The sequence below is a fragment of the Perissodus microlepis genome, chromosome 23 (assembly GCF_051167445.1).
Source record: "Perissodus microlepis isolate ML-2025 ecotype Zambia chromosome 23, ASM5116744v1, whole genome shotgun sequence".
In the NCBI taxonomy this organism is placed as follows: domain Eukaryota; kingdom Metazoa; phylum Chordata; class Actinopteri; order Cichliformes; family Cichlidae; genus Perissodus; species Perissodus microlepis.
Window position 1 is genome coordinate 33,047,154 of NC_140482.1, and position 18,040 is coordinate 33,065,193.

Here is an 18,040-nt window from a genome sequence, read left to right on the forward strand (position 1 = left end):
GGTTGGAAGAGAAGCTTTGAAATCTGCTGGAAATTCTGTGACTTCAGAAAAGTTTTCACACCCTTATCTGAAAAGTAGGAAAATATGTTTTCCTTTTAGTTTTCCCAGCAGTGGGTGGCACAGTGGTTAGCACTGCTGCCTCACAGCAGGAGAAGCTCCTGAGTTTGCCTCCACCCCTGGCCGGGGTTTCTGTGTGGTTAGGTTAACTGGTGATTCTAACCCCCTGACAAGAAGATGGATTTAAACGTAGGTTTAAACTAAAGGCAGACTGCTGGTGACTGTCAAACAGGCCTGAAATACATCTACAGTAATAACAGAGATGCTGGTGTGTAGATTAACAAAAAGAAACTTTATTTACAAAGTCTTCATGACAAACAGAATAAGTTAGAGACAGGAATGGGTGGAGCAACATGTCAGCACACCAAAAAACAAAAGTGCAATGAAGTGTTTTTTTAAGGATGACTCGGAGCGACCATTGAATAGATTCAAACAGACTGTGACTGAAGATGAGGAGGGATTTCTTCACAGCAGGTCTGAATTTATTGCACTGATGGAGATGCCTAAACAGAGAGGGAGAAAATATCTTTTAATATTTGGTCATTCATAGAAGCCCCCTGATCAGGGACAACACTGATCAGATAAAAACAAAGATTTGGGAACAGTTCATCTTCCAACCATCAACCTCGGAGGCTGACTAAATGAAGCATCAGAAACCCTACACACTGCGGAACATCAGTCATTTACTGACGTTTAAGACCTAAAAACTTACAGGCGGTGTCCAGGTGAGCTCACAGAGAGTGATGTGGCTTCCTGAAAGTCTCGTTGGTGATGGACAGACGGGTCAGACGGGCGCCGTAATAATCCACAATGTAGTTCGATCCGTCCGCTGGACCCACGATCTGCAGGAGAAACCAGAGAGAGGGAGGGAAATTAGAGCCAGGTTTTCAGAAAGCGGAGTTGTTGTTTCTGTGAGCTTCTAAAGCAGAGGTGGAGGTGATCATGCTCAAAGCGGCTGAAGGCCGACGCTTTAACAAAGATGCTCAGCAGGAGGACAAGATTAATATTTGTGCGTTTGTGAGGATGGTTTGAGCCTCCATCAGCCATTATCAGGTTTGGAGTTTGACTCTGGGTCCTGTTCTGTTTTTACTCATTGTCATATTCAGTGAGGATAAACGTAAAAGGGAATTTCATTTCCACGCTCGAAGAATGTCTGGAAAACCTGTCACATCAGAATCAGAAGATGTTATTTATTCCCAAGGGGCAATTAACAAACAACAGAGCAGCATAACGTTGAAGATAAGGACAATAAGAACAGTCAATAAGGGTGAAATAATAAATACACAGAATATACAGTTTTAAAATGACACAGTCTTAAAATTAAAGTGACTGAAAGGTGAATAAATAGCTGTAAGTGACTAAAAGTGAATAGTGTCGGTAGTATAAGAAGAGTGTAGTTTATTCTTATGAGTGTGGGAAATGGTCTTATCGGCTGGAGTTAAAAAGCAGAGTGGCTTTGGGGACAAAGGTGGCTCTCCTCGTCTCAGTCCTGCAGGAAATGCAGCGGAGCCTTCGCCCAGAGGGGAGCCATTGAAATGCAGGGTGAAGAATGTGAGAGGGGTCGTTGATGATTTTGGATGCCTGTCTGAGGGCCTGTTTGCTGAAAACCTGTGCCAGAGTTCTGACAGGCAGGCCAATGATTTTAGAGCACACTGATGCAGTGTGCTGCAGTCTGTTCTTGTTCTGAAGGCTGAGGGAGTGGAACCAGCAGGTGATGGAGAAGGTCATGATGCTTTCCAGGAAGGCATAGTAAAAAGTCATCATGATGGGTGTGCTGACTCCAAAGGAGTTGAGTTTCCTAAGGAGGTATAGCCGTTGGTGGCACCTCCTAAGAATCTCCTCTGTGTTGGCAGAGAATTTCAGAAATAGAGTCCGGAACACACTTCCTAGTTGCCCTGCACAGTGCCTCAGAACTCGACTGCGATGTTGTCAGGGCCGGGTGAGCTCCTCTCCCTGGTCCTCCTTAGGGCTCTCACCACGTCCTCAGTCCTGAAGGTGAGTGCAGAGCTGCCAGGTTTGAGTGAGGATCTGGTCTCCTCAAGCTGGGCCACGTTGTCCGTCTCAAACCTGTAGAAAGTGTTGAGGTCGTCAGGGAGGGAAGGAGGGGTTGCTGCCCTCCACCTGGATGGTTCTGGGGGTGGTGACCGCAGTATTCACAGAGGCCATGGTTTTGAGGGCCTGCCAGGCTGAGTGGAGGTCCCCTGTGGTGAATTTGTTTTCAACTGTGTTTTTAATACTTCAGTTTAGCAGTTTGTATGGCCCTCTTGACCTCCTTTTTGTCCAGTGCAGAGCCGGTGAAGAAAATTTTTTATTAAGGATTTCCTTGAGTTCCTTGGTAATCCAGGGTTTGTTGTTGAGGTAGATGGAGACTGTTTTGAGGGGATAATGTTGTCAACACAGAAGGAGTTGTATGATGTCACCGTATTGACTTATTTGTCAATGTCAGAGGGAGAAAGAAGGCTGTCCCAGTCAGTGGCTTCGAAACATCCTTGTAGGGTGAGGATACTTTCCTCTGTCCACTGCTTGATGTTTTTGGTGACCTTTTTAATCCTCTTGATGACTGGGGTGTAAGCAGGAGCCAGCAGGATGTTTTAGCAGCAGCTTGAAGCAGCTAAAGCACTAAATGACGTTCATCATCACTGAATTCTACTAACAGCATATTTTATCATCCACCAAATGTAATGAGCCTTGAATATTAATCACAGTTGTGGTCTGAATGGGGGCGGATACCTCCCAATGCCTAAAACTCCTAAAGGGCCGTTCGCTCTTCCTGTGTCTTAGTTGGGTGTGGGTGGGGTTAATAGCCACAGCCCGTTCAGCCCCCCCGATGGATTTCCAGTCTATATTATCTAAAACGGTTCAGCAGGACAGGGAGATCTGTCCCTTCACCTTCTGCTTCATCCATCTGTCTCCATGCTCTCAGAGTCCATTAGGACCTTCCAGAAGATTCATTCATTACAGGGGCCTCGCCGAGCCGCCAATGGATGGACGTAAATAACACCCAGAAAGCTGCCGCCTGCTTATTCATAAGGCCCCCACCACCACCCCACACAGACACAGACACACACACAGTGAAATGGAACTGAGGAATGCTTCATCACAGGCGTCACTGTTAACAACAGAGAAGAAGTGACAGCGGGCTCTAAATCGCTGCTCCGATCCATCTGATCTTTTGCTACAGTTTGGGTGAGTTTGATCTTCAGCCTGCTGACCTCTGACCCCAGGAAACAAACACATGAGACCAACCAGATTCAACGTAAAAGGGACATTTTCAGCCATGACGATGATGATGATGATGGTGATCAGCTAGCTGGTGCCGGTGCAGGATTTATGACTCACCTGCATGGCGATCAATATGAAGTCGATGAGTGTGCCAATCCCACAGAAACCAACAGTGCAGAACTTCAACAGTCCTGAGAGAGAGACAGTCTTCATTAAATAACAAATATAAAATATTCCCATGACTGAAACATGTTCATCTTGTTTTAAACATTTAGTCTGTTTTAAATGGACACTTGATGTTTTCTGATAATTCTTTTTAAAAAATTATTTTGTGTTTTTGGATCATGTTTGAATCTTTTCCTGTCCGTCTGGGTTTTATTTTGCATTGTGTGAATGGATCTCATTCCTGTTTAAACAGCCGAAACATTCCAGGTCTGTAATCAGGAGGACGCAGCAACTCTCAGGTCACATGACTTTCTCAGGTCACATGCAGCAGCAACACAGCCCGCTGAAACAGTTTTTTTACATTTTAATTCAGATTTTATTGTACAGTTTGTGTCAGAGGTCAGTTGGGGTGTGAAGCCACACCTGAGGACGCCGGACACGCCGGGTGCCAAAACCCTCCAGCTGTCACTGTACGTAAGCCTGTGTGTTGAAGTGTCCTGTGGGGGCACAGGGACTCTGCTACTGGTTTTACTGCAGAAACTCTTCAGAGTGCAAAGGAGTGGGGACGCATTATTTACATGAAGTACCTGAGACTCATCAGCCTGCAGCCTCCTGCTCTGCTGTTGGTTTCGCTCAGATGAAACGCAATGAAAACATGTCTGCGTGAGCTTTCTCAAACTTTTAAACTCCTCCTCCTCTTGTGTCTGGTCTTCCTGCGCTGAGTCAGTGTCTGAGATCATTGTCTGAATGTTACAGTACATAGTAGAGCAGGGCAATATGACCAAAAATAATTATCATAATATACATTTGAAAATTTGCGATAACGATATAACTGACGATATAACTGACACTAGACAAAATACTTTACAACTCCACAACTTTATTAGTGCAAAAAAAACCAACCCGTCAATGTATTTTCGCTTAAACAAGCAGCTGTTTTTTATGTGCATTAAAGTTATATAAAAATTTTACAGTGCAAATGCAAATTCCTTGCTGACAGTTTAACCAAAAGGCATTTCCAGTGGAAATTGGCTGACATATCCTCAGCATAACCATGTGTAATATCCATAAATCTTAAAAAGAGGTTATACACACACAATACGGTAATATTATGCTGAAGCACAGTATGTATCACTCTGCGAGGCGCCTGCCTACGATAGCCGTAATGCTCCGACAATCCATCAAGCGGTGCGGCTTTGTAGCTTAGCAAAGTCGTACTGAAACATTTGACAGATTTTCGAGCGCCGTGTACCACATAAAATCGTTCGAGGTCAGTAAACACAACCAGAATACATACATAAGGCACACGGGATTATAAGGGCCACTGTCGATTTTCAGAAAAATCAAAGGATTGATTTTAAGTGTGCCGTATTTTCTAAAAAACACGGTAATAACGACAGCCCGCTAGCATGCTCTACCAAAAGTAGTGCTTTGTCGTGTATCTGACGGACGAAAGCTAAACCAGTTTCACACCACTGAAGTTGCAGCATTTTTAAAAACCAATTCTGGTTCATCCGTTTCATTCAATGATCCGCTTTCCCCCTTCTCATTCTCCGTCGCCGCCAAGCTTTTTCCGCCATGTGCGTATGAAAACAAAGGCACTACGCATGCACGTTTTACCCATATTCTATCGCGATATTTCATTTTCTTGTCGTTGCCCAACATTATACCGGTATTACCGTGAACGGTATGATATGGCCCAGCCCTAGTACATAGTATTCACTTTAATAAATACCTGCAGACATGAGAAAGCTGTAAATCTAAAACATGACTCTAAGGTGGTTTTTCCTTTTATTCAATTCTTTAAAATAAACCTGAAAGGCTGAACCTGAGGAATCACTGTGCAAATACTGACGCCTGACAGTACACCTGCTCAGCAACAGGTGTCACCTGACTGCACCCCCACCCACCACACACACCTCCATCCACACCTGCTTTACTAAAACTAGATGAAGTGAGAGAGCTGGCCACCCAAACTACAGGCATCAAAATAAAAGCTGCAGGTGTGTGTGTGTGTGTGTGTGTGTGTGTGTGTGTGTGTGTGTGTGAGAGAGAGAGAGAGTACCCAGAGCAGGATATCCCAGGTAGAAGCGATCTGCTCCGAGCCAGCCCAGAAACAGAGACAATGCCACGGCCACTTTGTAGGAATAACCACTCCTGACAGGAAACACAGAGAGCATCAAACCACCTGAAGCTTACACACACGCATACCAAAATCTATAGAGGAGTTTGTGTCTGTGCGTGTTTGTGTGCTTGCACTGTGAATACTCACACATTTCTGCAGGGGATGGATTTGTTGAAGCCGACCTCGTCCCCGCTAAACCTGAACACCGTCCCGTTGGAGAGCCGACAGCTGATGTTTGGAGCTGGGAGGCATTCCACTGCGTGCGCACGCGAGCACACACAGACACACACACGCACACTTGTTTAGATGCAGTTATGATCGTATTCGCTCCACTGAGCAGCTCCGCATGATTCACGATTCATAATAATCCTTCTTTACCTGATCCCAGCTTCAGTGCAACCCCTCAGTTCATCCTGTCTGAAAAACTCTGCTTTCTTTATACCCCGCCCCCAAAATAAAGTACAGTTTCTGTTGATTGGCTGACCTGTGGAAGCCTGCAGAAGAGCAGCTCTGCAACATCTTCAGTTTTAGAGTCTGCCTGTTTTTTAAGCCACTGCCCACAAACAGAAAAAAATCTAATCTGAAGTGAGACTCACCCCACGCCGTCATGTCCCTGCAGTTCTCTGGCTCCTGAGTGGATTCATCGATCTTTGGATCGTTGCATTTGTATGTGAGCAGAGTGAAGGAAGGCAAACACACTTCAGTCGGAAAACATCTGCAGCCTGTTTCTACGTGACACGGCACAGACCGTGGTTTAGGGGCGGGGAAAAGAAGTCGATACAGCATCTTGTCAAGATACTGTATGGATACAAGGACCCCAAATATCGATACTTCATTAAATAAATGAAAATACTCTGGAATCCTACAAACAATCTCATGCACACCATCCTGAGATAACATTAGCTTCCTCACATGTACAATTAAATCAGCAGCCTCTTGCCGACTGTACAGCTGTTTTCTCTGTACCTGGTGCTGACTGTGCGGCTGTTTTCTCTCACCCTGTGCTGACTGTGCACGTGCCCACAGTTCGTAGGTGGTTCACTCACAATGATCACAGGTCATCTGACGGAAAGCAACATTTCTGCAAACACTCTGTCTTACTGTGGCCACTCGCAGAGACTGCTGAAGGTTTGCAAGTAACTGCTTTATAAATGCAGACTGATTGCCATCATGTTCCCATCAGTTATCACGGAGCACAGATCGACTCTGGGCTGTACCCTGGTTATAATCCTCTAGCACAGGAAGGCTGCTGAGTGCAGATGTGATAATTAAATGTGAATTTCTGTCTATGGAGACAGCAACCGATGCATGATTTTCAAATTGTCACAAATCATACTTGTAATAAACTTTGGGGAATTATCAGAGACGGACTGCATTCAGTTGCAGACTAACTTCATCTTATGGCAACATTTACGGCAGGTTTTAGTGACAGCCTTGGCTTGGTTGACAATAACTGAACTTTATCTTACTGGGTAAAACAGACACTGATGAAGGACACAAAGGTTAAAAATCACAATAATATCGTATCATTAGGTAGACTGACTGATGAAAACAGCAGAGTGCTGCACTGTGTTTATGAAACAAACTTATTCTCCTGATTCGGGTCTCTGAGCTCTCCTGACACAAGTGAACTGTTCGGTCTTCAGACTGAAGTTAAATATCCGTTCGTAACTGCAAAGACAACGGGAAGCTTGTCCTCCTTAGAAACTTTAATCTGACCACACTGATCTAAAAATATCGATCAGACTGAAAAACCCTTCAGGTCCCAAACATGCAAACACACAGTGCTATTCTATGAGAGGAGAAACCCGCATTAAGCCACGGACCCCCAAAAAACGTCCAAATGTAACGTTTTGATCTGAATGTCACAGAGAAGCTAGGCTAACGTTAGCCGTCCCGTGACCCCGGTAATGAGGCGTTAAAGCGCGGTAAACACGGACGGAAGGATATTGTCCGAGTCTCAGGTTCTGGCAGTTCTCCGCCTCCTCGCTCAGGACCAGCTGCAGGTGCGAATAAACGCAGTAAAATAAGAGGCTGAGCACCCCGGAGCGCACATACAGCAGCCGCCTCCGGGAGGACGCCATGATTCCCTCAATCACGTGACAGGGCAGTACCTTCATGGACTTGCAGCATGCTGGGAACTCAGAGCGATGTAGGACCAGGAAGGCTCGGCAAACCATTTATATTTATTATTTTGGTTTTATTTGTATCGTTTTCAAATCTAATCATTTTTAACCATAAGACATATATATAACCCTTGTTCTTGTTATAAAATCATCTCTTTAAATAAGCTTAAAATGCTGGCAGGTAAAACAGTTTCAACCTGCTTCATGTGTTATTTTCTCGTTTTAGTATGGATATTTTATCTCAGATGTAGAAATAATTTCTCTTCCTTATTGTGCTAAAATAATGAATGTGCTTTTAAACAGAATACGGAATTAAAAACAGTTAAACTAATGATAAGAAAACAAAATGATCCTTACATTATGCTTTTGCATCCTTAGACATCAGATTTCCTACAGCCATGAATGCGGCATTAAAGTGACGCTGGTGGCAGACTGGATCCAGTTTATGTGAGTTTCTCACCAGTTTGAAACTCTGAGAATCTACGTGTTTTTCTGGGGAAAGTGTCGCTTCGTGTGCGGACTGTTTCTCTGTTAGAGTGCGGACCGGAAGCGCAGTTTCTGCCGCAGTTAGCGGCTAAGGCTAGCGGAGCGGAGTTCTCGGTGAGGAGAAAGAAGAGGAGGAGAAGCTCCTTTAACTCTTTACTTTATTCTCCTGATCTGAACTCAGACTTTGTACCTGTGTGTGTGAGAGAGAGAGAGAGAGAGAGAGAGAGAGAGAGGCGGTTAAAGTGCGACTTTCACCTGTTGTAAACTTTGACGCACCTGCTCGCGCGCTCTGTGACGCTATGAGGTGAACCAAGGGCCAAACATGCAGGTTAAAATATGTACAGGTGAAAATACCGTCTGTCCGCCCCCTCCCCCTCCGACTCCGCTGCTCAGTTTCACTTCCTGATTTCTCAGGTGAGCTGACAGGTGAGTGCCTCAGACCCCCTCTGCGTCATGCTGTTTGGTTTCGGTGTTGGGGGGGTGGACCGTGTGTGTGTGAGAGAGTGAGAGAGAGCTAGACAATAGCTCAGCCTGGCTCGGCTCGGCTCTGACTGAGAAAATATTCTGTGCTGATATCGAGGCTCACCTGCCACACCTGGACACTCCGAGGACGGCCGTGTTAGCCACAGGTGGGAAGTACCTGAGTACTTTCAGTACCACAGTGAAAGAAGGTGTGAAGTAACTCATTAGGTATTAGGTACAAGTTTTTAGAAAGTAGAATGGTGAAAAGTACGGTGGCTCGGAAGGCACAGTGCACGGCAGGGCGAGAACGCGCAGGTAAGGTCATAAACCTCACTTTGTGAAATGTAAAACAGTGAACACCGTTAGGTCAGGGCTACCGTTACCATGGTGACTCAAAGGGACTGTTTTAAGGTTGCGGTCACGTGACTGCGAGCACCTGCTGGGGTGTCGGTGGTAGGTTCAGGGTGTGGTGCTGTGTCACACGATTGTTTGGTGTCAAATTTCAGTGTTTACAGGCGTGTTTCATAAATCTGCTCTGTGTAGTATTTTCTTCACTCAGGGCTGGTTTTTGTGGTACTTCAGTTTGTAGTATTTGCTGTTTGTAGTATTTGCCTTTTGTGTTTGGAGTTCGTAGTTTGTTATCTTTACCATCTTTACTTTATCGTTTTCAGGGATTTTCAGCATCACTTTGGTTTTTGTCTTTTTGAAGTTGATGGGGTTAGTTACGGTTAGTTAAGGTTAGGCTCATTAATACCAGTTGGTTGTCTCTCTGTGTTTGCCCTGGACAATCTGGCCAGCTGTACCCGCATGTTGCCCTATGGCAGCTGGGATAGGCTCCACCCCCTGTGACCCTGATTTGGATAAGCAGAAAGAAATTAGCAAGGTGTTTGGTGGTGTTTCTGATATTATGTTTTTGGTGTTCTGTGTTGGGTCATATTTTGGCCGATTTTGGTGGGAGAAAAGGTGAGTGTGACTCACCTGAGACAGACACTGCACAGGTGCTGACCTGCATGTTTTCCTGTGACTTCATGCAGTGTTGTTGATGACAGAGAAAGAGCGGTCAGTATGAGTCGTGCTGTGAGGTGTCAGAGCACAAGTATCTCCACACCTGCTCGTATTTTAGTAGGTGTTTATCAGACTTGGTCCAGAGCTGAAGGAAATAAAGTTGTTCTCGGTTCTTCCTGGTTTAGGTTAGGTCCTCCAGAACAGAGGACGGCGAGAGCACAGCAGAGATGTTTGAAAATGTCCCGACAGGTAAGTCCTGACTATAACTCAAGAGAAACCATCCAATGATTCGCGTTTATCCGAGACCACGCTTCACAAGCTGTTTCTGTCCTCAGTGTCCTCGACGGAGCGTCAGCAGGTGCTGGCAGCTCTGGAGCGTCTGCAGGCCAAACTGGTGCAGCGGGAGGAGTGGACCCACAGCGATACCCTGGGAAACCTGCGGGAGACGCTGCAGAGCCCGCTCTTTAGCCACATCCTGACCCTTCAACACTCAATCAAGCAGCTCCGCAGCCAGGTGAGCCTCACTGAGCATGCTCCGTCATGCAAAATAGAGTGGATAGGATCACTCTGATCCTGGCACAGATGTTTAAGGCTTACCGGTACTTCACCTGGACTGCAGGAGCCATAGCTCAGGTGAAGGAGTTCACACAAAACAAAAGAGCCTTAAATGATGACGTTTTATATTAACAGCTAGTTTATGGAATATTTCATTCACAAGAATTTTATTGTTTTTATCCACAACCATGTTTCCCTCACCTCCTTTCTCGTGATATGGAAGCTGTGCACTGTATGAAAGAAACAACCTCACAACAAGAAGAAAAAAAGAGGTTAGCTAGCAACAGGGAGCTAGCTGCAGCGACACACTTTGTCTTCATGCCTTTACTCCACTGAGCCTGACACAGGGCTGCAAACACGAACATACAGGTTTTTCATTTGTACAGGGTTTTTTTTTATGACTAACTATCATCTACTGTGATCGCCATTTTATTTTTTAAATCATAGCCTATTTTTTAAATGTATGTTTTGACTGGTTTCACAGTCTGAAAAGCGGACTGTAAGACAGACCCAAAACACACACAATGTTTGTGCTCACAGTTCAGCTTTTATTGCCAACTTTCACATGTACAGCTACACAGTCTCTGCTCAGAGTTGGTCTCGGCACGCATGCACTGGCCTCTCACTATAAAAAGAAGAGACTGTGATTAGTCCAGTCGCCACCACCTGTGGCCTCCCCAGGCACCACCCACTTGAGCTCGCTGCGCCACCCCTCCCCTGCAGCTGAGCCAGGGACCACACCGCCGCCACATGGACATTCTCATGTCCAGCAGGGGGCGACTCCTCGGATTGTACAAAAAAGTCTGTTAGACTATTAGAACTATTTCCTGTGGCTGTAGCTCAGGAGGTAGAGCAGGTCATCTGCTGGTTGGAAGGTTGGTGGTTCGATTCCTGGCTCCCCTAGTGTGCATGCCTAATATCCTTGGGCAAGATACTAACCCCACTTGCTCTCTGATGCATTCATCGGAGTATGAATGTATGTTAGTTAGAAAGCACTGACAAAGCATAGACAACAGTGCTTGTGTGAATGGGTGTGTATGGGTGAATGCGGCGTGTTGTATAGAGTGCTTTGAGTACTCCAGGAGAGTTGAAAAGCACTATATAAGAATCAGTCCATGATGAATTTCAGGGCTGACTGAATCAAACATGAGGTCATTTTGGAGATTTTGGTGCTGTCAGAGTCACAGCAGGAGCAGGAAGTAGACAAGGGCGGGGCTATACTGTGATTGAAAAGTCACCTCTTAATGAGTGAGCAGACTCCCCGAATTTTTCAGTCAGGTATGACAGGCAGATGATGCACTGCGAGATAAATCGGTCCTGAGAGCTGCTATAGAGCTGGAGATGAGCAGAAGATGTCCAGAAACACATGAACAGTCCTGATTAAACCAGAAAAGAACCTGAGTTCAAGTAAAACTTCAGAAATGGAACAAAAAGCTTTCAGTTAGGTTTACTTCAGTGGGTGTTTCTCATCACATGTTCTCCATCTATCTGTGTGAGTGTTTCCCATCAGATCTGACAAGTGTAGCCCCGCCCAGGTGTTGACAGCCTATGGGTATCAGTCCTGTGCTGCCTCCCGCCCACTGCTGTGACCCGGGCCGTCGAATCCTCTCTGCATCGCCATCTGTATTCAGCTCGCGCCTGCGCTGACGTGAGCTTTACAATAAACAATCTGCAGGCCAAATTAAGATAATGGCAATAACCCGCGGCGGGCTTCATATTCTAAGTGCTGCGAAGGTCAGAGCGAGTCTATGAATGCACCGATGGAAGCCGGCGGAGGGTATATGAAGCGGGGACTTCTCCCTTTATTTCTGGCCCTCCCTCCCCAGCGTGCTGCAGATCTATCAGGCTTTAATATCTGGTGTCTCGGTTTGAGTAACGGCCTTGTCGAGGTGGTATTGATGAAATGGCTCGGGATCCTGCTCCGTCAGCCCGGTCTAAATAAGCCGCAGACTGATAAGTTTCCACAATGTGAGTGTAAAGGTCATTAATACATTACCTGTTCAGAGAGAGCGGCTGCAGAGGAATCTATTGATTTTAGTTTTTTCCTCTCTCCTCCCCACTTACCCCCGGCCTCGCCGCGTCTTTTTCTTTTTTCTTTTTTTTTTCTGCGTCCTTGCACATAAGGGCGCCTCCCATCTCTCTCCCAGTCTGCCTCTTCATCACAGTGAAGTTTGTGGCCAAAGTTCAAAAGTATGTGGACGGTTTCTTTATGCCCGCGCACACAGTCAGTCAGCGGAGCCTGGTTCACACTCATGTGTTTGAGTCTAAACGCTGGACATCTGTGTCCAGCACGATCCCTGATGTCACTTCTGTTCACACCTGAGACAAACAGGAAAGCAGCAGGTGTTTAGTTCAGACTTGACATGCGTCAGTCTGACATTAGCTGATTGGCTCGTTTGCAGAACGGATGTATTAATTGGGCCACAGATTGAAGCTGTTCAGGGTTTTCCTGCACTTGTGCAGGCTCACTGCATTAACAGAAGCCTGTTTAAGTTTGATGAATACAAGTTTTTATTTATTTATTTCTAATCTCTGCTTAAAAAAAAAAAAAGTATTTATCAGAGGCCAAAAGAAAAAACCTGGTTTTTATTGTCAGTAGGACTGACTGGCTTCTCAGACTATTGATCGAAACAAAAACCAGTAGTTAGTTATTTGTGACAGCATCCAGTCCTCACGTACAGTGAGACCAGCGTTCCGTTGCTGATGAAGACAAGTAAAGCCATTAGCCGTGACAATCAGGGCGCCCGCTCTGGGACGTCTCCAGGTCTGGACTCAAACCTGTGACATCTGGAGCAGATCCACTAGAAACGTTTGAGTTTTAACAACTTCTTCAGCATCTTTGTAGTTTAGCATCCGTCAGGTCTTTGGATCAAATGCGCTTATGTCATCGTATGGATCTAAAAATGGGGAAAAAAATGCACCAAAGTTGCGTCTTAAATTCTGCACCTCTTGAAGGGTTTAGGGTGACAGGTTTAGGTTGGGGCTTCAAAAGGATGTTTGTGTATTTCTTGGGATGCTACGCACGTGTACCAAACCTCATATGTGTCCATTTCAGCAAGTCTGACTCTACAAATATGTGAGGAAGTTCTCGCCTCAGACGTGACGATGGCGACCTGTCTTGTAGCTCTGATGAAATTTGATTTTATTTTCTGTGGTTTGAGCTTTGGAAATGTGGTGGCCCTGTTAGAGATTACATTTTTACTCTGATAGTGAAAATAATCAGGTGATATAATCTAGAATGATCACTGTGCAGTAACCTCTGCCTTCAGTCTCTGTGGACTCGCAGGACGTGCGACGTCTTTGACAGGACAGAAAACTCTCTCACTTCTCTATCAGCACTCAGCTATGATTGGAAGATCTGATGTATTGATTAACCTCTCCTCTCCCTGTAGCTGAGCGCCATGCCTCCCAACACCAGCAGCGATTTCAGTTTCTCCAAAAAAGGTCAACTGATCATGAGCGTCGATCCAGTTGGTGGCCCGGCCCCACCCACGCTGTCCGCGACCTCCTCCATCCTCACCAATGGCTCGTTTCCGCCCAAACGTAAGACTCCGCCCACACCTGACCTCCAGAAGTGGATTCTTGATGCTGCCAAGGTGGGTGGAGCCAAGACGCTCACACACAATCTCACAAATGAACTCAACATGATATCAAACCGCTCAACTGATTGTGTGTCTGTGTCTGTGTCTCTGGTTGTGTGTGCATGCATGCGGGTAATTGTGTGTGTGTGTGTGTGTGTGTGTGTGTGTGTGTGTGTGTGTGTGTGTGTGCACGCGCACACTTGCGTGCAGGGACGTCCCACTGACGTGGTCAGATTGACTCGTCCTCTGACTGGCGGTCTGGGCTTCAGTGTGGTCGGTCTGAATCCAACAGGAAGCAGTAGCCGCGGCGTCTTCATCAAACACGTCCAGCCCGGAGGAATCGCTCACAGGTTCAGTGACGCGTGTTTAGTTTGTTCCTATCAGTGAGCAGCAGGTCACCACACCACGCTCCACCCATTAATGCAGCAATAAAGCGTCATGTTAAACTTTTATTTTGAAAATATTGGAGCAGAACTGCTATGTGCCATTCCACTTCCTGTTATTCCCATCATACAGCAGGGGGAGCTTTCATCTGGTTTTGTGTGATCGGAGTCGGCCTGTGTACGACAAACATGACGAAAATTAATAGAAAAAAATGTTTGAAACATTAAATTTACATGTGTGTGATGTGTGGCTGAATCAGCTTGTGTTACCCGACACAGCGTCTGGCTGTCCAACATGAGCCTGCCGGCATCGCTCAGATGATGTCATGTGACCATCATGTGTGGCTGACATGTTTTGGTAGTTAGAAGCGATTGGGTGCAGACTTTAAAGGCAAAGGCAGTGAAGTTTGCCTTTAAAGTAAGTATGCACCGCTCCAACGGATGTGGTGCCGTGTCTGCAGGGATGGGCGTCTGCAGGAGCGGGACCAGATCCTAGTGATAAACGGCAGTCCTCTGGAGCCGGGCATCAGCCAGCAGCAGGCGCTCTCCCTCCTGCAGCAGCCTGGAGAGACGGTGGAGCTGGTGGTGGCCAGAGGCCGCCCACCTGACGCATCGTTGCCGCCCACAACACCAATCAACACGGTAAGAAAACTGTGGCATTTATTCAAAGATTTAAAAGAGACTGGACTTCTGACGTTCTGTGTCTGGGGCTCTGACGATGTTACAGAGGTGGTTTTCATGTTTTGGCTGATTGTGAGCAGCACAGACCGAATCACAAATGCAGACATTGTTGTTTCCCGTACTCTGATTTATTTGTGGACACGCAGATCTAATGCTCTGTAGAAATGACTTCAGTCGAATTATCGTAAACTATAGCTGACTCCTGACGACAACTCAAGGATTTTCCCATGATGTTTAAATGCTTCAGAAAATAGGGATGCACCAATTGGATGGATTGGCGTCTGCATTTTCGTTCCCTCACAGGGAGCAGGATGGGCTCGCACATCAAAGGAGTTTCTCATTTAAACACAAACTACGCTCAGGATGGAAAACTCATATGTCTCACTTCTGCACTCGTCCAGGGTCAGACTTGTTTGGAAGCTTTTAATAATTAACAGGAGAAAATAACAGGAGAGTGAATGATGACAGGAAAGACTCTCACACTGAGCTAAAGGAGACAAAAAAATGTACTGATATATGGATTATAATTATACCACCTGCGACTTTCAAAGCTTGGATGTATTTTTTATCATATCAGGTGTGCGCAGAGTTTAAATGGAGCCTGATGTTGTCATCCATGTAAAGAGGAGTTCCTGTTGTTTGTGTAACTCCAGAACAGAGGCTGAGCTGTTGTATGGAAGCTGGAAAAGTCACCAGCAAACTGCGCGACCTCGTGGTCTGCAGGAATATAAATACCTCCTGTTCATGTGTGAGTCTGCAGACTCGCCGTTTCTCGCATCCTGATGTCTGAAAGCTGCTCCATGAAGCTCTCTGGGTAAACGATCCAGAGCAGCAATACAGACAGAATGCTTAGACCACAAACCTGGAAGGGACGGCATTTCTGATCCAGGTGTGCGCTTTAAATAAGATCCAGTAAAACGAGCACAGATGGAACCGCGCACAACAGTAAAACTTTACTGTCAGCTGTTTGAGGCAAACTCCAAAACATGTCGTGAAATCAACAGTTTACTTCAAAACGATGTCAGCAGCTTTAAAAAACCCGAACTCAGAGGATGTTCCAACATCAGGGCGACACAAAACCAGACGTCAGCGTTTGTTTGATTTTATTGCTCCATATGAAACACGCATACACAGACACAAAGAGACACACACAAACAGGCGCGCACAAACAGCGAGCTGTCACTCTTAACTGGAGGTCACTTTGGGACCACGCCTGTGGATCGGAGTGACTCTTCCTGTCTGTGGCGAGCTGACTTTGACTCGGTGGATTTTCTGACCTTAAAGCTGAAAGGAAATCGAGTTAGTGCTCCACCTGCAGCTTCGCTCCTGACAATATGTGTTTAAGTCTGAGAGGAGGCGCGATCGATGAATGTCGACATAACGGGAGGCGAAGATTGGCAGTGAGGTGGGAGGGAGGGGCCAGAGAAAAATGAGATGATGACGCAGTTATGAATGCCTGCCTTTTTACTCTCTGGACCATGATAAAAGGTCAGAGATCAAACTGTAGGAGACGTTGCACTTGTAGATGGATTTATTTCATGGGTGAAGCTCGCGGCTCCTCGCACTTTGTGTCTGAGTGTCAGAAACATCTCATTTGTTATTTATTGTCTTTTAAAGGTCTTCGTCACAGTCACGTGATGGAGCAGCTCACACGTTTACCTGGAGCTTCAGGTGCCCTCGACTTACTGCATCTTCTCCTGAAGACTGGGGGGGCAGGGGTTAGGGTTCAAACTGCTGGCTTCCTATAGCGGAGGCGTTGCTGTTCAGACTTTATATTCATTTTATAGGATGTTCAGCTAATTGGCCTCAGATCAGCACCTGCAGGTACCTGGGTGATCTGGGGTCATCACATGACCCTTTCAGGTTGTTCTCAGTCTGCCATCTGTAAGAAGTTAGGGTCCACTAGAGCAGCGGTCCCCAACCCCTGGGCCTCGGACCGGTACCGGTCCGTGAGTCGTTTGGTACCAGGCCGCGAGAGTTGAGGCTCAGGTGTGACATGTATGGCTTTCAGGGTTTTTATCGGTTTTCAGCGTTATTTTGTTATCATTTTTATCGTTAACTCGGTTTTCCTGGGTCTTTTCACGTGTGTTATGAATAAATCTTCTTTTTTCGGTACCGGTACTAGTTTTATTTTGTTGTATTTATCCGCGACACCTTAAAGGCCGGTCCGTGAAAATATTGTCGGGCATAAACCGGTCCGTGGCGCAAAAAGGGTTGGGGACCGCTGCACTAGAGCACCTCTGGCTGCAGTGTCCTCGCCTGTCAGGATTTCTCTGTGTGATCTGCTCCAGTACAGCAGACTGAACGTTAGCTCAGGCTCAAAGCTACGCACTGATCTGCTCCTGGAGCCAGAAGAGCTCATAAAGTTCCCTGGAATAGGTTCAGCTGCAGGAATGGAGAGAGTCATCCGTTTGTCCAGAATCAGAACTCCTCATCTGTCCATCCGTGCTAGACCGGACAGAGGACAGAGGAGCGGCTTCGATAATGATCAGTGAGTGTGTTCAGGGATTATTGTGCTGCCGGAGGAGCAGCTGTGCATTAGAAACATGAAGTGAGAGCTGGCTCAGATTCATTCATTTGGGAACAAACCAGGATAACTAGCACCTGAGAGCAGTTGTGTTGTTTTCCACGAGATCACCCAGGTCTGGTCTTAAGGTGTGAGTCTCACCTGCCAGCAAAACCTGGTGTGTGGATGTGACGGAGGGTCATGGTGATTGTTGTATTTTGCCGGCAGCCAACGCCTCACTGCTCCACAGATCAGTTTTTCTCTCTTTTGACGGTGAAGCCCAGAGAGTTCCCAGAGAAGTTTAGCAACTTCCTGTGAGTAACTTCTGCTGAAGTTGGGCTCGGCCAGTCTTAAAGGCCCTTCCAGGTTTCTTTAACTGCACAATCTGTTATTTTTTTTATCCCTGTGCTTTCTGCTTTTCAACAGTTTTAGCACAGCCATAAATTAACACTGAACTCCTGAGTGCGTTCGCCATCACGGCGTCCTAATCAATGGTGGGATAATACTCACTAAATAGACAGAAGCAGTAAAAGCTGCGTGACTGGCTGATTTATGGCGTTCTTTATGGCAGGCTTTATAGTGCAGAATTTCCTGGCGGTGGCAGACGGATTCCAGCAGAAATGAGTTTTGACGCCAGTGCAGCACATCGCCTGTGATGGCAGGTCAGACACCTGAAGCTGCCCAGC

General features: G+C 46.2%; 2 protein-coding genes across 6 annotated transcripts in view; one reads left to right on the forward strand and one right to left on the reverse strand.

Annotated features, from left to right (window-relative positions):
• Nucleotides 1–328: 328 nt before the first annotated feature.
• On the reverse strand, nt 329–7,764 carry tm2d1 (TM2 domain containing 1). The gene is made up of 7 exons (XM_084920400.1): nt 7,517–7,764; nt 6,166–6,236; nt 5,717–5,825; nt 5,510–5,601; nt 3,397–3,470; nt 770–899; nt 329–560 (listed from the first exon to the last, which is right to left on the reverse strand). Exons 1-6 carry the CDS (start codon nt 7,747–7,749, stop codon nt 789–791), a joined length of 690 nt encoding a protein of 229 aa, XP_084776526.1. The 5' UTR covers nt 7,750–7,764; the 3' UTR covers nt 329–560; nt 770–788.
• A 377-nt stretch (nt 7,765–8,141) lies between these two features.
• Nucleotides 8,142–18,040, forward strand: part of patj (PATJ crumbs cell polarity complex component) — an 84,430-nt gene continuing 74,531 nt past the window's right edge. For 2 of the 5 annotated variants that reach the window (XM_084920395.1, XM_084920398.1), the window contains exons 1-6: nt 8,142–8,295; nt 9,834–9,897; nt 9,984–10,162; nt 13,596–13,799; nt 13,995–14,134; nt 14,629–14,809. In XM_084920395.1, the coding sequence (XP_084776521.1) occupies nt 9,876–9,897; nt 9,984–10,162; nt 13,596–13,799; nt 13,995–14,134; nt 14,629–14,809 (726 nt within the window). In that variant the 5' untranslated portion in view covers nt 8,142–8,295; nt 9,834–9,875. Of the gene's footprint in view, nt 8,296–8,354; nt 8,608–8,667; nt 8,959–9,130; nt 9,527–9,833; nt 9,898–9,983; nt 10,163–13,595; nt 13,800–13,994; nt 14,135–14,628; nt 14,810–18,040 lie in introns of those variants that run through there. The other 3 variants (XM_084920397.1, XM_084920396.1, XM_084920399.1) reach the window with 3 other exon arrangements.

What these genes read in the sequence shown, in the direction of transcription:
- tm2d1 (XM_084920400.1), bottom strand. Translation starts at nt 7,749, where the DNA reads ATGGTTTGCCGAGCCTTCCTGGTCCTACATCGCTCTGAGTTCCCAGCA. An exon ending in CAGGGACATGACGGCGTGGG is followed by an intron (nt 5,826 to 6,165) that starts GTGAGTCTCACT and finishes GTGCGCACGCAG; the next exon opens with TGGAATGCCTCCCAGCTCCA. An exon ending in TCCATCCCCTGCAGAAATGT is followed by an intron (nt 5,602 to 5,716) that starts GTGAGTATTCAC and finishes GTTTCCTGTCAG; the next exon opens with GAGTGGTTATTCCTACAAAG.